At 43.5% G+C, this 15,844-nt stretch overlaps 1 protein-coding gene across 1 annotated transcript; it reads left to right on the plus strand.

Moving 5' to 3' along the window:
• Positions 1 to 10,910: 10,910 nt before the first annotated feature.
• LOC123315942 lies at positions 10,911 to 13,227 on the plus strand. The gene is made up of 3 exons (XM_044901850.1): positions 10,911 to 11,160; positions 11,960 to 12,503; positions 12,648 to 13,227. The coding sequence occupies exons 1-3, from the start codon at positions 10,911 to 10,913 to the stop codon at positions 13,225 to 13,227; spliced, it is 1,374 nt and encodes a 457-aa protein (XP_044757785.1).
• The last annotated feature ends 2,617 nt before the right edge of the window (positions 13,228 to 15,844 follow it).

Below are 15,844 nucleotides of genomic sequence, written 5' to 3' on the forward strand. Positions count from 1 at the left end.
CGTGCAAATTTCCGATTACACACTGCCTGACTTGAAATTCTTACTGGTACCCAACTTACCGGTTGACATTATTCTGGGGATGGATGTTCTGTCGACTTTCAAGTTTTCCGTAAATCTCAGTACCGCCGAGTGCTTTCTGGAAGGCCGTCTGATCTCGAAACCGATGACTCCTGCCGAAACCACCGCAGAAGTTCACCCCGCCGAAGAACATCTGTTGGAGTTGACGGAGTCTCAGAAACAGGAGCTGGAGGCATTTCTGAAAGAAGAATTGAAAAAGTTTGAAGACCTATATGGTACAACCGACCTGATTGAACATAAGATCAAACTGAAACCGGGCACCGAACCGATCAAACAACGATACTGACCCCTAAACCCGAAAATGCAGGAGATCTTCAATCAGGAAGTAGACCGTATGCTGGCTGAGGGAGTGATTGAACCCTCCAAGTCACCGTGGAGTTCACCGGTAGTGTTGGTCAGGAAGAAAGACGGAAAGTACCGTTTTTGCATCGACTTCCGTGCCGTCAACCAAGTGTCTGTAAAAGATGCATACCCGTTGCCGTACATTTCTGGGATTCTGGACAAACTGCGTAAGGCCAAGTACATCTCCACACTGGATCTGAAACAAGGATATTGGCAGATACCGTTAGCAAAGGAAAGCCGTCCGATTACTGCCTTCACAGTTCCAGGAAGGGGATTGTTCCAGTTCACCGTTATGCCGTTTGGTCTTCACGCTAGTCCAGCCACATTCCAGAGATTCTTAGACACCGTTATTGGCCCAGAAATGGAACCGGAGGCGTTCGCTTACCTGGACGACATAGTTGTCCTGGGGGAGACTTTCGAGGAGCACCTGGAGAACTTAAGAGAAGTGTTCCGGCGGTTGAGAGAAGCCAATCTTCGTCTCAATCCCGAAAAGTGTGACTTTGTGCGAAAATCCCTAAAATACCTAGGACATGTCGTTACCTCCGAAGGAATCCGTACAGACCCGGATAAAGTTTCCTCTATCGTAGCATTCCCAGCGCCGAAAACCATCCGTGAATTGCGCCGTTTTCTGGGAGTTGCTAGCTGGTACCGCCGTTTTATAGAGAACTTTTCCGATGTCGTTGCACCGTTAACTCACCTGTTAAAGAAGAAACCGCGTTGGAAGTGGGGTGAGGAACAACAAAAAGCGTTCGACCTCCTAAAACAAAAACTGACCGAATCACCGATACTGGCCTGTCCGGATTTCAATCAACCGTTCGTCCTGCAAACAGACGCCAGTGACGTAGGCCTTGGAGGAGCCCTGACCCAAGTTCTCGATGGAGAGGAAAGGGTGATCGCCTATGTCAGCCGTACCTTGAACACCGCCGAAAGAAATTACTCCGTGTCCGAAAAGGAATGTCTCGCCATTGTTTTCTCAATAGAGAAACTGCGACCATACCTGGAAGGATTTCATTTTACCGTAATTTCCGACCACATGAGTCTGAAATGGCTGAATTCCATCAAGTCACCGTCCGGAAGAATTGCTCGATGGGCCGTTTTCCTTCAGCAATTCGACTTTGAAGTCCAATACCGGAAAGGTGCTCTGAACAAAGTCGCCGACAGTCTGTCCTGAAACCCGTTACCGTCTGTAGATTCCGTATGCCTGGCCGACGTCGAAGTTCGCTGCAGTTGGTACAACAAAAAGCTCCAAGAGGTACAAAGAGACCCAGAAGATTTCCCTGACTACGCCGTTGAGGATGGGAAACTGTATCGTCACTTCTGGGACTCTTCCGACTTTACTGAAGTTGGATCCGGACAACCATGGAAGCTCTGTGTACCCACCGAACAACGACTGGAGGTCCTGAAAGAAAATCACGATTCTGAATTAGCGGGTCACCTGGGAATCTCCAAAACCATCTCTCGGCTAGCCCGGAATTATTACTGGCCAGGGATGTTCAGAGATGTCGCAAAATACGTAAGAAACTGCCCATCCTGTCAAAGGTACAAAGTACCACAACAGAAGACGCCTGGAAAAATGCAACCACATAGAATGACTGATGCACCGTTCCAAGAGGTCTGTACAGATGTGGTCGGGCCACTTCCCCGTTCCAAGAAGGGAAATTCTTACGTAGTGGTGATGCAGGACCGTTTCACGAAATGGGTTGAATGCCGTCCGTTGCGGAAAGCCACCGCTAAAACCGTTTATTCAGCCCTGTATGAACAAGTTATACTCCGATATGGCTGTCCGAAGCTGGTGATATCTGACAATGGGGTACAGTAGGACAGTAGACTGTTCAAAAACAGTCTCCGAGAGCTAAACATTGCTCACCGTTTCACCCCTCCGTATACACCACAGTGCAACGCCGTAGAACGAGTCAACCGTACGTTGAAAACAATGATAGGTCAGTTCTGTGAAGCCGATCACCGTACTTGGGATGAGAAGTTAGGTGAACTAACTTTCGCCCTGAACACCACAAAACAAGAATCTACGGGATTCACACCGGCATTCCTGAACTATGGAAGGGAATTAACAGTTCCAAAGGCAATCTACTCGTCAAACACCCAAGACGAAGACACCGAGGAGACAAACAGAAGCCCGGAAGAAAGTAGGGTAAATCTTACTCACCGTACAGAACAAATCCGTCATCTTCAGGAGGCCTATGAGTTTGTCAATACCAGGTTGTACCGTGCATTTGAGCAGCAAGCTCACCATTACAACCTCCGTCGAAGGGAAGTTCGTTTTTATGTCGGTGATAGAGTTCTGCGCCGTGCTAATCCGCTGTCGTCCGCCGTTGATAGCTTTGCAGCCAAGTTGGCTCCGAAGTTCTCTGGTCCGTATACCGTTGTGAAAGTGATTTCACCCGTTGTTTATGACCTGAAAGATGACAGTGGTAAGAAAATCACCAATATTCATGTGAAGGATTTAAAACCGTTCCATCCGTCTGATCATTAGTAAGTACACTGTATAGCAACCGAAATAAAAATCAACCGTACCGTTATATTATAGCATGCACTGATAATAAATGGGATACATCCGTTCTGTCTGACTCTATTTCACTCCACTATTACCGTTAAAAATAATATTCATCACTGTAAATAGGTTAGTAATGGGGTACTACCGCTGCTTTCACCGAATAAGTGCCCAGGTGAGTGGAATAGAGCCTTATACTTGTATCTCCTTATTAACTGACAAAATGTACATACCTATATTTCCGCGATTCCACCATAACCGATAGATCTAACCTGGTCTGCCAGTGTTGGAAGATTCTGTTCCGTACAGTTTTTGTTTGTTCTGTGCAGCTTATTGCCACCAAACAGGACCGTCTGACTGTCATCCAGTAGATAAGTGGTATCCCAGAACACCTACAACAGAAAATTCCGTTAATTCACTGGAAAAACAGGAACCGTAACAGTTAATTCAATTTTTCTGTATTAATTGTGGGTCCGATAATAACAAGTGAGATACACCCGTCCTGTCTGTCTCTATTTCACCCCTGTGTCACTGTTAAATACAATAACCGAATAGAAAATAGCAATAGAAGGCTGACACCGCTTACACCGATATTACAAACTGGCCTGAACGGTAAGTGAAATAGAACAGTATATTTGTATCTCCTTATTGAAATTACCGACCGTACTTACCGTTTCTTCCGAAATTCCACCGTACACCCTGTTATCCCTCTGCTCCAGGATATCAGTATACTAAATGCTTTTCTCTCATTTTTATGCAACCTACAACTGCTGCTGACTCCAACACCATCGAGGAGTTGCACCGCCGTCACAGGGGGAGCCAACGACGCTGTCCGGTATTCCAAACTACCCTGGTTCCATGATATTGATGACTGTTAACCCCCATGACATGTGCCCGGAGCCGGCTTTGCGAAGTCCACCCTAAAATGGTTCAGAAATAACACAACGAATGACAAATCGAAATGGTACTCACTTTGAAGATTCCGTCCTGCACTGTTTCCACTATTTTCCGGCATTTCTTTCACCGATGGAAATGGAAATCGAAATTTGGAACCACCCGGCGAAATTTGACAATTGGACTTTGGAGGTTAGCTGATAGAACACCGAACTTCGACAGAACCACCGGCGGACATACGTCAACGCGGACCATAGAGTGGGAGCAACCGGGATAGCATTAGCAGAGTATACGCCACCTGGAGTAGATTAGGTGAACTTGTTTATTGTAAATCCGATCTCAATCGTCTTGCCGTGAATAGTCAAACCGTTAACCGGACTTAGTAGATTTCACCGTGAAAAATTTAATCCCCTATTTCATCGTGGATTCAATTTTTCAACCGGAGCCGAGGGGATGTAATGAGAAAATGGGTTTTCCAACCTATTCCCTCATTTTAGAATAATTATTTCAGTTTTCATTTTTAAATAATTTTGTTTCGAATTAATTTCCGAAAAATCTTTTCGAATTTCCAATTCAGGATTTCGACATCGTTCGGAATTGTAAACATACCGTACCGTTTTTATTCCGTTTTTATTTCCTAAAAACGATGTCGCACCGTATAAAACATCCTGAATTGGAAGATAACCGAGTTTTTTTGTTCGCTAGCACAGATAAGTCGAAATTAAGACGTTTTCATCGACGCAAATTTACCGAATTTCGACTGTCGGGCAGATCTGATTTCCGCACCCCCCCTGTAGGTATAAAATCAGATGTTCCCCCGCAGGCCACTTCACTTACGTTGTCCACTTGTTATTAACTTGCTGTCAGATAGTTTTGACTTACGAATTATAGCCTGATTGTTCACTTGTGATTTTCGCTTGATTCGAATTATTAGAGCCGTCCGCCGAGTTATTTTAGAAAAATTGTTTTTTTTTTTGGGGTTTTCATTTTCCGAGAGTTTAATTTTTTTTTGCCTTTTCTCCGTCACCTCCGTTGGGGCGAGTCTGTTTATCGAGTTTTGAGTGTAAGTGGCCGAATATAGAACCAGAGGTAAGACGACACGCCGTTATATTTTTTTTTAATATTGGAACTTCAGTTTTCCGTCGACATCCCTCTCATACCCGAGTCTGAGCTCCGCCCCTACTGTCGTTAAAGTACCCTTCTGGTGCGGACGCCCGGGGGGTACCGAGGACACTTTGGGGTGGCTCACCCTTTCCTGAAATTTCCCGTCGTATCTAGTTCCACCCCTACTGTCGTTAGAGTACCCTGCTGGTAAGGACGCCCGGGGGGTACCGAGGACACTTTGGGGTGGCGCACCCTTTCCTCAGTTCCCGTCTTTTTTTACCCCGTTCCGGTGTTCACCTTTACGGTTAGGGAGGCATTCTGCTGGTGCGGATGCCCGGGGAGTGCCGAACGAGCCTAAGGGTGAGCCGTCGTATTTCTGTGCTGTCTTTTATCCCCTAACCTGGCTGAAGTCCAATATCTGTCCGTCAAGTGTACGTCTCAGGTTCTGGCTGGCGAACAAGTCCGTTAACCCCCGTATACCGTTTGAGATCGGATCCAGTGTTATTCCGTCAGTTTTGCCCTGTAAATCTCACTGATTTCGAGTCACCGAATTTTGTAATAGTTCTATTTGTGTTCCCCTTTTTCGAATCGACAAATAAAAGTTGTATACGTTGATTCTGCCTATCATTGTGCGTCGCTAACACCCTAGACACAAGGGAACCCTGTCTCCGGCTAGTAGCTGCCAGGGTAGGTTTGCTATTCTCCCTTAAAGAATAGCTGGCGCTCGAGTCCACCAAGGAAAACCCCAGTTACAAGGTGCAGAAATTGAAGCATTGAAGGAAGGAGACATATACAAGTATCTAGGCATAAAACAGGCAACAAAAATCAATCAGAGCCAGATGAAGAAAGAATTAACGGAGGAGTTCACCCGAACATTGAGAAGGAAAATGAGAACTGGTCCTAAAAGCAAGAATCTGATAAAAGCGATTAACACCTACGCTTGATCGGCGCTGAGCTATTCATTTGGTATTATCTCTTGGACGACCACCGATTTAGCAGCTTTACAGAGAAAAATAAGGACGATGCTGACTAAACACAATAAACATCACCCCAAAAGCTCAATAGAATGGACAGAGCTGCCTCGACATCTTGGGGGTAAAGGAATTGTTGATTTGTCCAACCATATGTCCTAGGAAATTTTTTTTATTCATCTATTTATCTAATTATCTAATTACACCAATCTACAGTCTAGACCAATTACACATTGGGAATAAACAAAATTACAAAATAAAAACTCATAAAAGTATATATACATACAAATGCAAACCTAAATTAACTAAAAAATTACGACCCCAACACAGCCTTCCATATACTCAACTGAGTACAGTTGAAAACATCCAAAACATACTGAAAATTGCAAAAATCATGACATATTCTAAACATTGGCGAAAACCGAAGCACGTTAGTACGTGGAAAAGGAAGATTGAACGTGGATATATTTCGAACAGGTAGTCTAGGGACGAACAAATCCACAGAGCCTAGTAAGTAAGGGCAATCAATTTTGGAACTCAAGAGTTTATTAAGAAAAAGAATTCCCAAATAAGTCCTACGCTCCTCTAAAGTGTTAACATTAAACCTGCTCAATAAATACCCATCATCAGACTTTAGTATCGGGAGAAAGAAGTCAATTATGGGTCTTCTAAGTATTATTCTTTATTGAAGTTTTCCTAGCTTTCGTTCATGATTCTGAACTTCTTCAGGGACTAAAAACACATAAAAAGTCAATGGACATTGTACCCTATGTTACATATGGTACTCACAATCAATGCGAATTCTCGAAAAAAAAAGGACGGAACCATCATCAGAATATCAATTTTGTCGTAGAAGTTCGACCAGAACAATTATAATACATATCCTAAATCACAATACACAATAAGACAGAGATATAAAAAACACATCAAACTACAAAAATTGTTAGAACTTTAATTTCAAATCAGGTTAGGAAACTCGACGTCGTCCATCCAACTCGTCTCTATGATCCTCTCTGTCATTCACTGATCCTATTCTTACTCAGCCAGGTTCGATGTTTCCTGTCATATTGAGGTTACCCGTTCTTCGCAATCTAATCATCTCCAAGATATTACAGTAGATGTCACTGACTGCACTTTAGTCTTTATTTATATTCACACTGTTGTCACACATATTTATATCCGCAGATTCCAAGAAAAGCCTCTTATTATGGTTGTTCACCTTCCGTAAAATATTGACATCATTTAAATTCATGATATGGCCCGTATCTACTGTATGTCTCGCCAATCCTGTGGTTGACCTCATTAGTCTTGTGTCTCTTTTATGTTCTTCTAACCTCGTGTTGAGTCCCCTACCCGTCTGGCCAATATATGCCCCTTCACATGTGCTACAATCAATCCGATAGATAACATTCGTAGTGTTATATGGTTCTTCTTTATCCTTTAGGTGTGTAAAGACAAATCTTTTCAACTTATTAGGAATTGTCCTGACGAATCTCAACTCATTTCTTTCTTTGAACAATGATATGATCTTTGACGTTATTTGATCATAATGTGGCAATTTGTAATATTTATAATCCTGTGTATCTGTCTCCACTATCACATCTGAACTCTCTGTGTTATTTACTGTGTCATTAACAGCTGGTGAGCTGTTATAAAATATTCTATTTAATTCTAATTCTATCTAATTGGGTATGAGTTCTGTAATAATAGGGCTTTAAGTCTCTGTAATGAGCCCTCATATTTGGATCCATCACATATACCATATAGTCTGTTCTTCATACCTATGATGAGATTTAACTTATGTTTCAGTTCATGACTGGAGTAATAGTTGAGATACCGGCCAGACGCCATTGGTTTGGTATACCAATCTGTAATAATGGTTTGGTTCTCTCTCACCAGCAACACATCCAAGAAGGGTACTGACTTCTTTCTCCCGATACTAAGTCTGTTAATTAGCGAAGTCGAGATTGAAATATAGCAAAATACCCATCATGTATTCCACGGCACGGATACAAGCCATCTATTTTGAAGCTCACGTACTTCAGAAATCGCCTCTGTATTTTCTCTAAGCTTTCAATATGAACCTTATAACCGGGATTCCATACAACACACCCATATTCTAGCTTTGACCTCACGAGCGCCGTAAAAAGGAGGAAGAGTGAACCAGTCTCTGACAAATCCCTGGAATTCCTTATTATAAACCCGAGAGTCCTGAGACCATCGGAAACAGTTGCCCTCACATGGGGTACAAAAGTCAACCTCTGATCGAATAAGACTCCCAGATCTCTGTATTCAGTCACCCTTCCCAAAACACTTCCCTCAATGTTGTATTGAAAAGTGACAACGGACTTACTGCGACTGAAGGACATCACATTACATTTTTTTATATTTAATGATAGTCGATTTCTCCGGCACCAATCATTCAGATTATCGATTTCACCCTAAAGGTACCAGCAATCCTGGATAGACTCGACTCGACGAAACAATTTGCATTCATCTACATACAAGAGCAACAGACAGAGCAGGTGTAAACTCAAATCGTTCATAAACAGCATGAACAACAGAGGACCCAAAATGGAACCCTGTGGAACACCTGACGTTGCGGAGAACTCATATGACCGGATTCCAAAATATTGAACGAACAGTTTTCTGTCAGCAAGATACGATTCCAGGAAAGAGATAATATCCATTTTCAAGCCAAACGAATACAACATTGTAAGAACAACTCCATGGTCAAGCCTATCAAATGCCTTGGAGAAGTCAGTGTATATAACATCGACTTGAGAACATTCATCCAAAGCAGCAGACACATACTGGGTGAAACAAGTCAGGTTCGTTACAGTAGACCGGCCCCTAATGAAACCGTGGTGACCATCATTAATTTGGCATTTTACATGTGCGTAAATTATATCGTATAAAACTATCTAAAAAACTTTACTAAAATTGCTCAGAATAACGATAGGTCTATAATTTTCGATGTCTTCACTACTGCCCCTCTTTACCCTCCTTCCAAATGCTTGGGAAACATCGTTTCGAAAGTAATAGCCTAAAAAGCGCAGTCAAAGGCTTAGCAAAAATGATGGCACAGTCTTTCAATAAAAAAGACGGAACCTCATCCGGGCCAGCAGTCATACTACCCTTGCACTCCCTCAAACACGACAACACACACTCCTCACTTACATATATCGGGAACAGATAGTCAGCCCAAAACAGTCTTTGCCGCAACGGTCCCGCTGTGGCGCAGAAGATTCCACAAAAGCAGCCTCGAAGAAAGCAGCAAAGGCATTGGCGATGTCCTGAGGATCGGACAAAATGGATCCATTAAACTTCATTGACCCCGGAGTGGAGGAACCACCTCGAATCCTTTTTAAGTAGCCCCAAAATTTTGATGGATCCCTAGACAACTCTTCCTCGGCTTCCCGACAGAATCCGGTCCGGGCTATCGAGATTGCACTCTTCAGTTCTCTGCGAAGCTCCACAAATTCCACAAGAAATGATGTACAACCTGTTGACTTATAGGCTCGACGACAACTGTCCTTGGCTTTCAGCTTAAAAATTATATCCCCATTAAACCAAGGCGAGTACCGGGATCTCCTACCAGATGTTTTAGGTACACAAGCATCAAAAATACCGTTAAGATGTTCATAAAATCCTGCACACGCTAAATCGACATCATCATACTCAGTCACGAAATCCCAGTTGGTGTTCAATAGACAATCATAGGTGTCCAGAATGACATCGAACAAGACGAAGAAGCCCATACCTCTCTACCTGGTTAAAACCCAGAAAAAGGAAATCTTCGAAGTGAAGCGACTTTACAACCTCTGTATTGCGGTTGAACACAAAAAGAGGCCTGAAAGTCCAAGCCAGTGCTTTAGGTGCCAAAAGGTACGGACATGCACAGAACAAATGCTCCTTTCCGTGGAGATGAGTGAAGTGCTCAGGAAGTCATAGCAGCAATGACTGCACACTCACCTGAAAAGGTGAAGAGAGAAATGCCACATGCGTCTTATGTGAAGAAGAGGGCCATCCAGCTAGCTACAAAGGATGTAGCGAGTTCAAATTGGTGACCAGAAAGAAGAATTCCCGAAAATCAGCTGACCAGAAAAAGAAGGTAACAAAAACAACATTCCAAACGCTCTCCACCGTGGAAAAATGCTATGTTGCTCTGATGAGGCCAAATGAGGCCGAAACCATGGTCAGCATCTGCTTTTCTTCGGTGGAGCGTACTCCATTTGGGGCCCTGACGATGGCAAATTGGCTAGCTCAATTCAGATCGTAACACTTGTCGATATTCATATCGTCGGGTGGTATGCATCTGAAGGTATCCTCATTATTTTATTCATTGCCGTTAAGGCGCTATCACTTTTCATTATTGTACCGCTGGCATCGTACTCTGCCGCGACCTGAGCGCGTCCCAGACTTCTCAGTTCATCATGCGTCCGACGTTCGCAAAAGCGAATCGGCGTACTGAATTAGGGAAAATATGGAACATATGCTATTGTCTTCGTCTTGGTTTCTATCTGGGGGGGGGGAGATTGAATCGGATACCGTTTCATGTTGGATGGCGCTCTGGGTGAATAATACCCAGTAGAACATGACAACATTGAATAAAGTTCCATCAATTCCAAACGCTTTCCACCGTGGAAAAATGCTATGTTGCTCTGATGAGGCCTAATGAGGCCGAAACCATGGTCAGCATCTGCTTTTCTTCGGTTGAGCGTACTCCATTTGGGGTCCTGACGATGGCAAATTGGCTAGCTCAATTCAGATCGTAACACTTGTCGATATTCATATCGTCGGGTGGTATGCATCTGAATTTATCCTCATTAAAAACAACAACTTCTGAACAAAAAATTCAGGAAGTAGCGAAGACCCAACCTACAGAGCAGGAAAAGAAGAGGGAGACTCCGAAACCCGTTCAGAAAAAAGAAGGACAGAAGAAGCTTACAAAGCTTTACAAACATAATTTTTTCTATATATTTGTTGTCTATATACCTCCGAAGGCAAATATGTTGCACATTTTGAATCTGTTTGATATGCTGGAGTCGTTGGAATGCTTATACGGAAGCAAAATTCTAGTTTTCGGGGATTTTAATCAACCAGAGTTTTGCGATGAAAGAAACAGGCATGGTGATGCTTTATTCAGACTTGATCAATTCGCTGGTTTTTTCAACTTGGAGCAGTTCAATTCCATCCATTACTGCTCGGGCAGACTTCTAGACCTGGTTTTCTCAAATATAGATTGCAGTGTCCATCGAGGTGAGTTTCCATTTTTCCCTGAAGTCGGTTATCATCCTGCTCTGGATATTTCATTGACTTATCGTAAGCCAACTGCTGGTATCACTTTTGATGTGTCAGTAATAAAATTCAATTTTGCAAGGTCCAATTTTCCACTTCTCTACTCCCTAATTTTGGGCACAGACTGGGCATTCTCAGAGACCCGCAATGATGTCAACTCAGCAGTAGAATCATTCTACAATACCATTTTCAATATTTGCAACGAGTGTGTTCCTCTCAAACAAAATTTCAATAGCAAATATCCTGCCTGGTACACCAAAGAAAAAATTAACCTCATCAAAGAGAAAAGTATGTGCTGGGTGATTCGTCTCTTTACTGTCTGCGACGTTCGGCCAATGTAGACCTCTTCGCAAGTTGAACAGGGCACACGGTATACCACTCCACTCATTTTATTGACTTCAATTTTGTCTTTTAGGTGGCTGTACAGTCTATCGATCTTGAAAATATTCTTAGGTACTATCTTGACAGAGTCGTGTTTTAATATTTTTATGAGGGGATTGGTTACGTCCTTGATTAGGGGAATCGTGGAGTATCTGGTTGAACTAACTTCTCCTCTATTCGTGTATGCGCCGTCTCCACCCAGTGGCTGTCCTGGGGGAGCGGAGTTGTATAACAATCTTGTCAGTAGGCCCTTAGGGTAGCCGTTATTTAACATCTAATTGAAAAGTAATTTCAGATTCTTTTGATGGAATGTTTGGTGGGATATTCTTTGAATGCGGCTCTTTAGGTCCATAATCATATTAATTTTTTGCCTTTGCAGAATTTATAGATCAGATCCATCTGCCTGATAATTATGTTCTTATCAGTCTGGACGTAGTGTCCCTCTTCAGCAACATTCCTGTAGAGCTGGCATTAACAGCCATTGAACACAGATGGCACTCCATAAGTGAACACACGTCAATCCCCAAAGACGACTTTCTTTCCATCGTCAGCTTCTTATTTAATGCAAACTATTTTATCTTTGAGGGAAAATTCTTCAGTCAAATCCTAGGCTCTCCTATGGGCTCAAATGCCAGCTCACCCATCGCAGAATTAGTAATGGATTATCTCTTGGACTGCATCCTCCCTAGCATCCACTTTACAATACCCTTCATCAAGAAATACGTGGATGATCTATTTTGTTCAGAACCGAGGGATAAAACTGCCTACATTTTGGAAAGATTCAACCAAAAACACGAACACATCAAGTTCGCACTCGAGGAAGAGTTCGAAATGGGTGTCCCCTTTTTGGACACGAGGGTCATCAGGAACACTGAGGGAGACTTGCGGCTGGACTGGTACAGGAAACCAACCCATTCAGGAAGGTACTTACATTAGTATTCCAATCACCCACACAGACAAAAAATTAATATGATTATGGGCCTAAAGAGCCGCATTCAAAGAATATCCCACCAAACATTCCATCAAAAGAATCTGAAATTACTTTTCAATTTGATGTTGAATAACAGCTACCCTAAGGGCCTACTGACAAGATTGTTATACAATTCCGCTCCCCCAGGACAGCCACTGGGTGGAGACGGCGCATCCACCAATAGAGGAGAAGTTAGTTCAACCAGATACTCCACGATTCCCCTAATCAAGGACGTAACCAATCCCCTCATAAAAATATTAAAACACGACTCTGTCAAGATAGTACCTAAGAATATTTTCAAGATCGATAGACTGTACAGCCACCTAAAAGACAAAATTGAAGTCAATAAAATGAGTGGAGTGGTATACCGTGTGCCCTGTTCAACTTGCGAAGAGGTCTACATTGGCCAAACGTCGCAGACAGTAAAGAGACGAATCACCCAGTACATAAGTGACATCAAGAACCCTGACAAAACCTGTACATTGGCGGACCACATCCGAAAAAAAGACCATCGAATGGACTACGGTGCCGTAGAAATATTAGATTTCGAGAACAACACAAGAAAGAGATGTTTTCTTGAAATGTTCCACATCAAGAGCCACAACAACTCTATGAATTATAGAAGGGACATCGAGGGTGTAAGCAATATATACTCGTACCTGATCAGTTTGAAGTAAGCTCATCGCCCCCCAACCATGAGTTCTATGCTTCTTGCTGCTGACGCGGTGACTTGAACCGTTCTCTGTGGCCTAACCTAGTTCCCGATTTTATGGCGTTCTGGAATTTTCCGCATAGGCTGCCGCTTCAACCCAGACAAACTACAATTTGGAGCAGCCGTTGTACCCAATTCTAACTGTTTTTGTGATTGTTTACTCGTTACATGTTGCCTGTTCACACTCATGCCGCATTTTCAGATTGTTTAAAATTATTGCTCTTTGTGTTTCGGTAGGTATCGTATGAGTTTTCGTGTGTACTTGTTCTAATGTAAATTTATTTTAGAGTCCTGAAGAAGACCCTAATCAGGGTCAAAACGTTGACTTAAGATGAAATAAATAAGAGAGAGAAAAATCTTATCAATTTCCCTACGCCCAGACAACATGGTTTTATTAACAAAAGATCTACGTCTACTAATTTAGCAATGTTTACACAATTTGTTTGTGAGGCTATGGACAATCAGTTGCAAGTGGATGCCATATACACCGACTTTTCGAGGGCCTTTGACAGAGTAGATCACACAATTCTATTGCAGAAGCTGGAGGGCTTTGGCTTCGACCGTCAGTTGCTCCTGCTGTTTCTTTCTTACCTCACCAATCGTATTTTATATGTGGAATTTAGAGGTCATAAATCTCGTTCCTTCCCTGCACTCAGCGGCGTTCCTCAGGGCAGTAATTTGGTGACCAATTGCGCTGTTACAGAAGAATCTACTGCCAATGTCTTGTCCTCTTCAAGCTGCTCAATTTCTATATGGATTGCCCTGATTTGCTGGCCAAGCTAAATTTTCGTATTCCGCGCAATGGTAGTAGACTTCAGCAGGTGATGTACCTTCCTAAACCCAGGACTAATATGATGATTAAATCACCTCTATATGCTATATGTCGACAATTCAATGGTATATGTGCTGATGTTGATGTCTTCAATGATAGTGTGCGTGCCTTTAAGCTAAAACTGAGGGAATTGCTTCATCTTGGGGCAGATGCATTATTAGCCTGTGTAGGAAATGTAATAATTTCCCCAAAAATAAATTCACATGCCGAATTCCTACAACAAATTCGACGAGAAAATCAAAACGGAGAAACATAGGAAACCACTCCTCCTTCGTCGTACAATTTCATTGGTGCAAAGAAAATGTTCCGAAAATGGTATAAAAAGAACCCATATGGAAAGCAAAAGGGATTCACATTCACATTCAGCGATCGAGACAGACGAACACCAGCTAAGAAAATTACGCATATCGCTTCCGCATTCCAAGCCTGCACACAAAAGGTTTTTCTCAAAACCACTCCAGCTACTCGAAGACGTGCGGTCCCAACACATCTGTTAACAATTATCAGGGCGACACTTGACCTGCATCCCGAGCCTGCATTCCGGACGTCAACAGTGACCGCACATTAGGGCGAAACAAATTCGTTTTTGTCAAAACGACATTGCACATATTTTACTCTTCAGGGCAACCCTCATAAAGTTGGGTTGAATAAAAACTGTGATATTCTATTGGAATATTTTATTTCGCTTCCCTCTTCCCTGGAAATACTAACGATAGTTCCAGCTCAACAGACTATTCAACCCACAAATTGGTGACCCCGACGTGATCGAAAAAGGAGCCCCGAAGAAAAATGGAACAAGAAGCAGCCCAGGTCTCCAGAGTCGCCGTTCGGATGCCCAAGTTTGTAGCCGCCGATCCAGAATTATGGTTTGCCATGGCTGAAGGAAGTTTTCTTTGCTCCGGAGTAACACAAGACCGGACTAAGTTTGGCTACATCGTAGGAGCCCTGCCAGCAAAATTTGCCGCCGAGGTGAAGGACATAATCATGAACCCACCTACCAACGGGGCCTACGAGAAATTGAAGATGGAGCTGGTGCGACGTCTGAGTGCAAGAAGAGAAGACCCGCCGCCTACTGGAACGATAGGAAATGGGAGATCGTAAGCCGTCACAATTCCTTCATCATTTACATGGACTCGCAGATCGAACCGTCCCAGATGCCCTGATGAAATCCCTGTGGATGAGCCGGCTACCCAAGTGTGTCCAGGTGTCATTGGCCATCATCAAGGACACAAATCTCGAAGACTTGGACCCATGCAGACAATATAATGGAAGCCTCCCGACCTATCGTCCACCAGCTAGCGGAGACGACCAACATAGAGGCCATCATCGATAGGAAGCTGGAGCAGATGTTTCTAGGACTGAACCTGGAGATCGCAACCCTGCGGGCAGAGCTGGCAGCACACAACCGAGAACGACCCAAGAGAGATGGTAACCGAAGCCGTTCCCACGACCGCCGAAGAAGCCAGAGTCGCAGACGATCGCCAACTGACGGAAAGTGCTGGTACCATGCGAGATTTGGAGCCAGGTCCACGAAGTGCGTGCAGCCCTGCAACTACACCTCGGGAAACGAGGAGGGCCTTCACTAGAAGCGGCCAGTGATCCCAGCCCAACGACGCGCCGCTTGTTCATCACGGATCAGGACTCCAAGTTGCAGTTCCTGGTCGACACTGGAGCAGACCTGTGCGTCTTCCCACGCAGCGCAGTCACTGGCAGACGAGAGAAGTCCCCTTTCAGCAGCCAATGGGACACC

This window comes from Coccinella septempunctata, chromosome 6 (genome assembly GCF_907165205.1).
Source record: "Coccinella septempunctata chromosome 6, icCocSept1.1, whole genome shotgun sequence".
NCBI lineage: Eukaryota > Metazoa > Arthropoda > Insecta > Coleoptera > Coccinellidae > Coccinella > Coccinella septempunctata.

Excerpts from the sequence above, each read along its gene's own strand:
- LOC123315942 (XM_044901850.1), top strand. The coding sequence starts at position 10,911 with ATGTTGCACATTTTGAATCTGTTTGATATGCTGGAGTCGTTGGAATGC. Across the intron at positions 11,161-11,959 it reads AGATTGCAGTGTCCATCGAG|AATTTATAGATCAGATCCAT; the intron begins GTGAGTTTCCAT and ends TTGCCTTTGCAG. Across the intron at positions 12,504-12,647 it reads AAACCAACCCATTCAGGAAG|CTACCCTAAGGGCCTACTGA; the intron begins GTACTTACATTA and ends GTTGAATAACAG.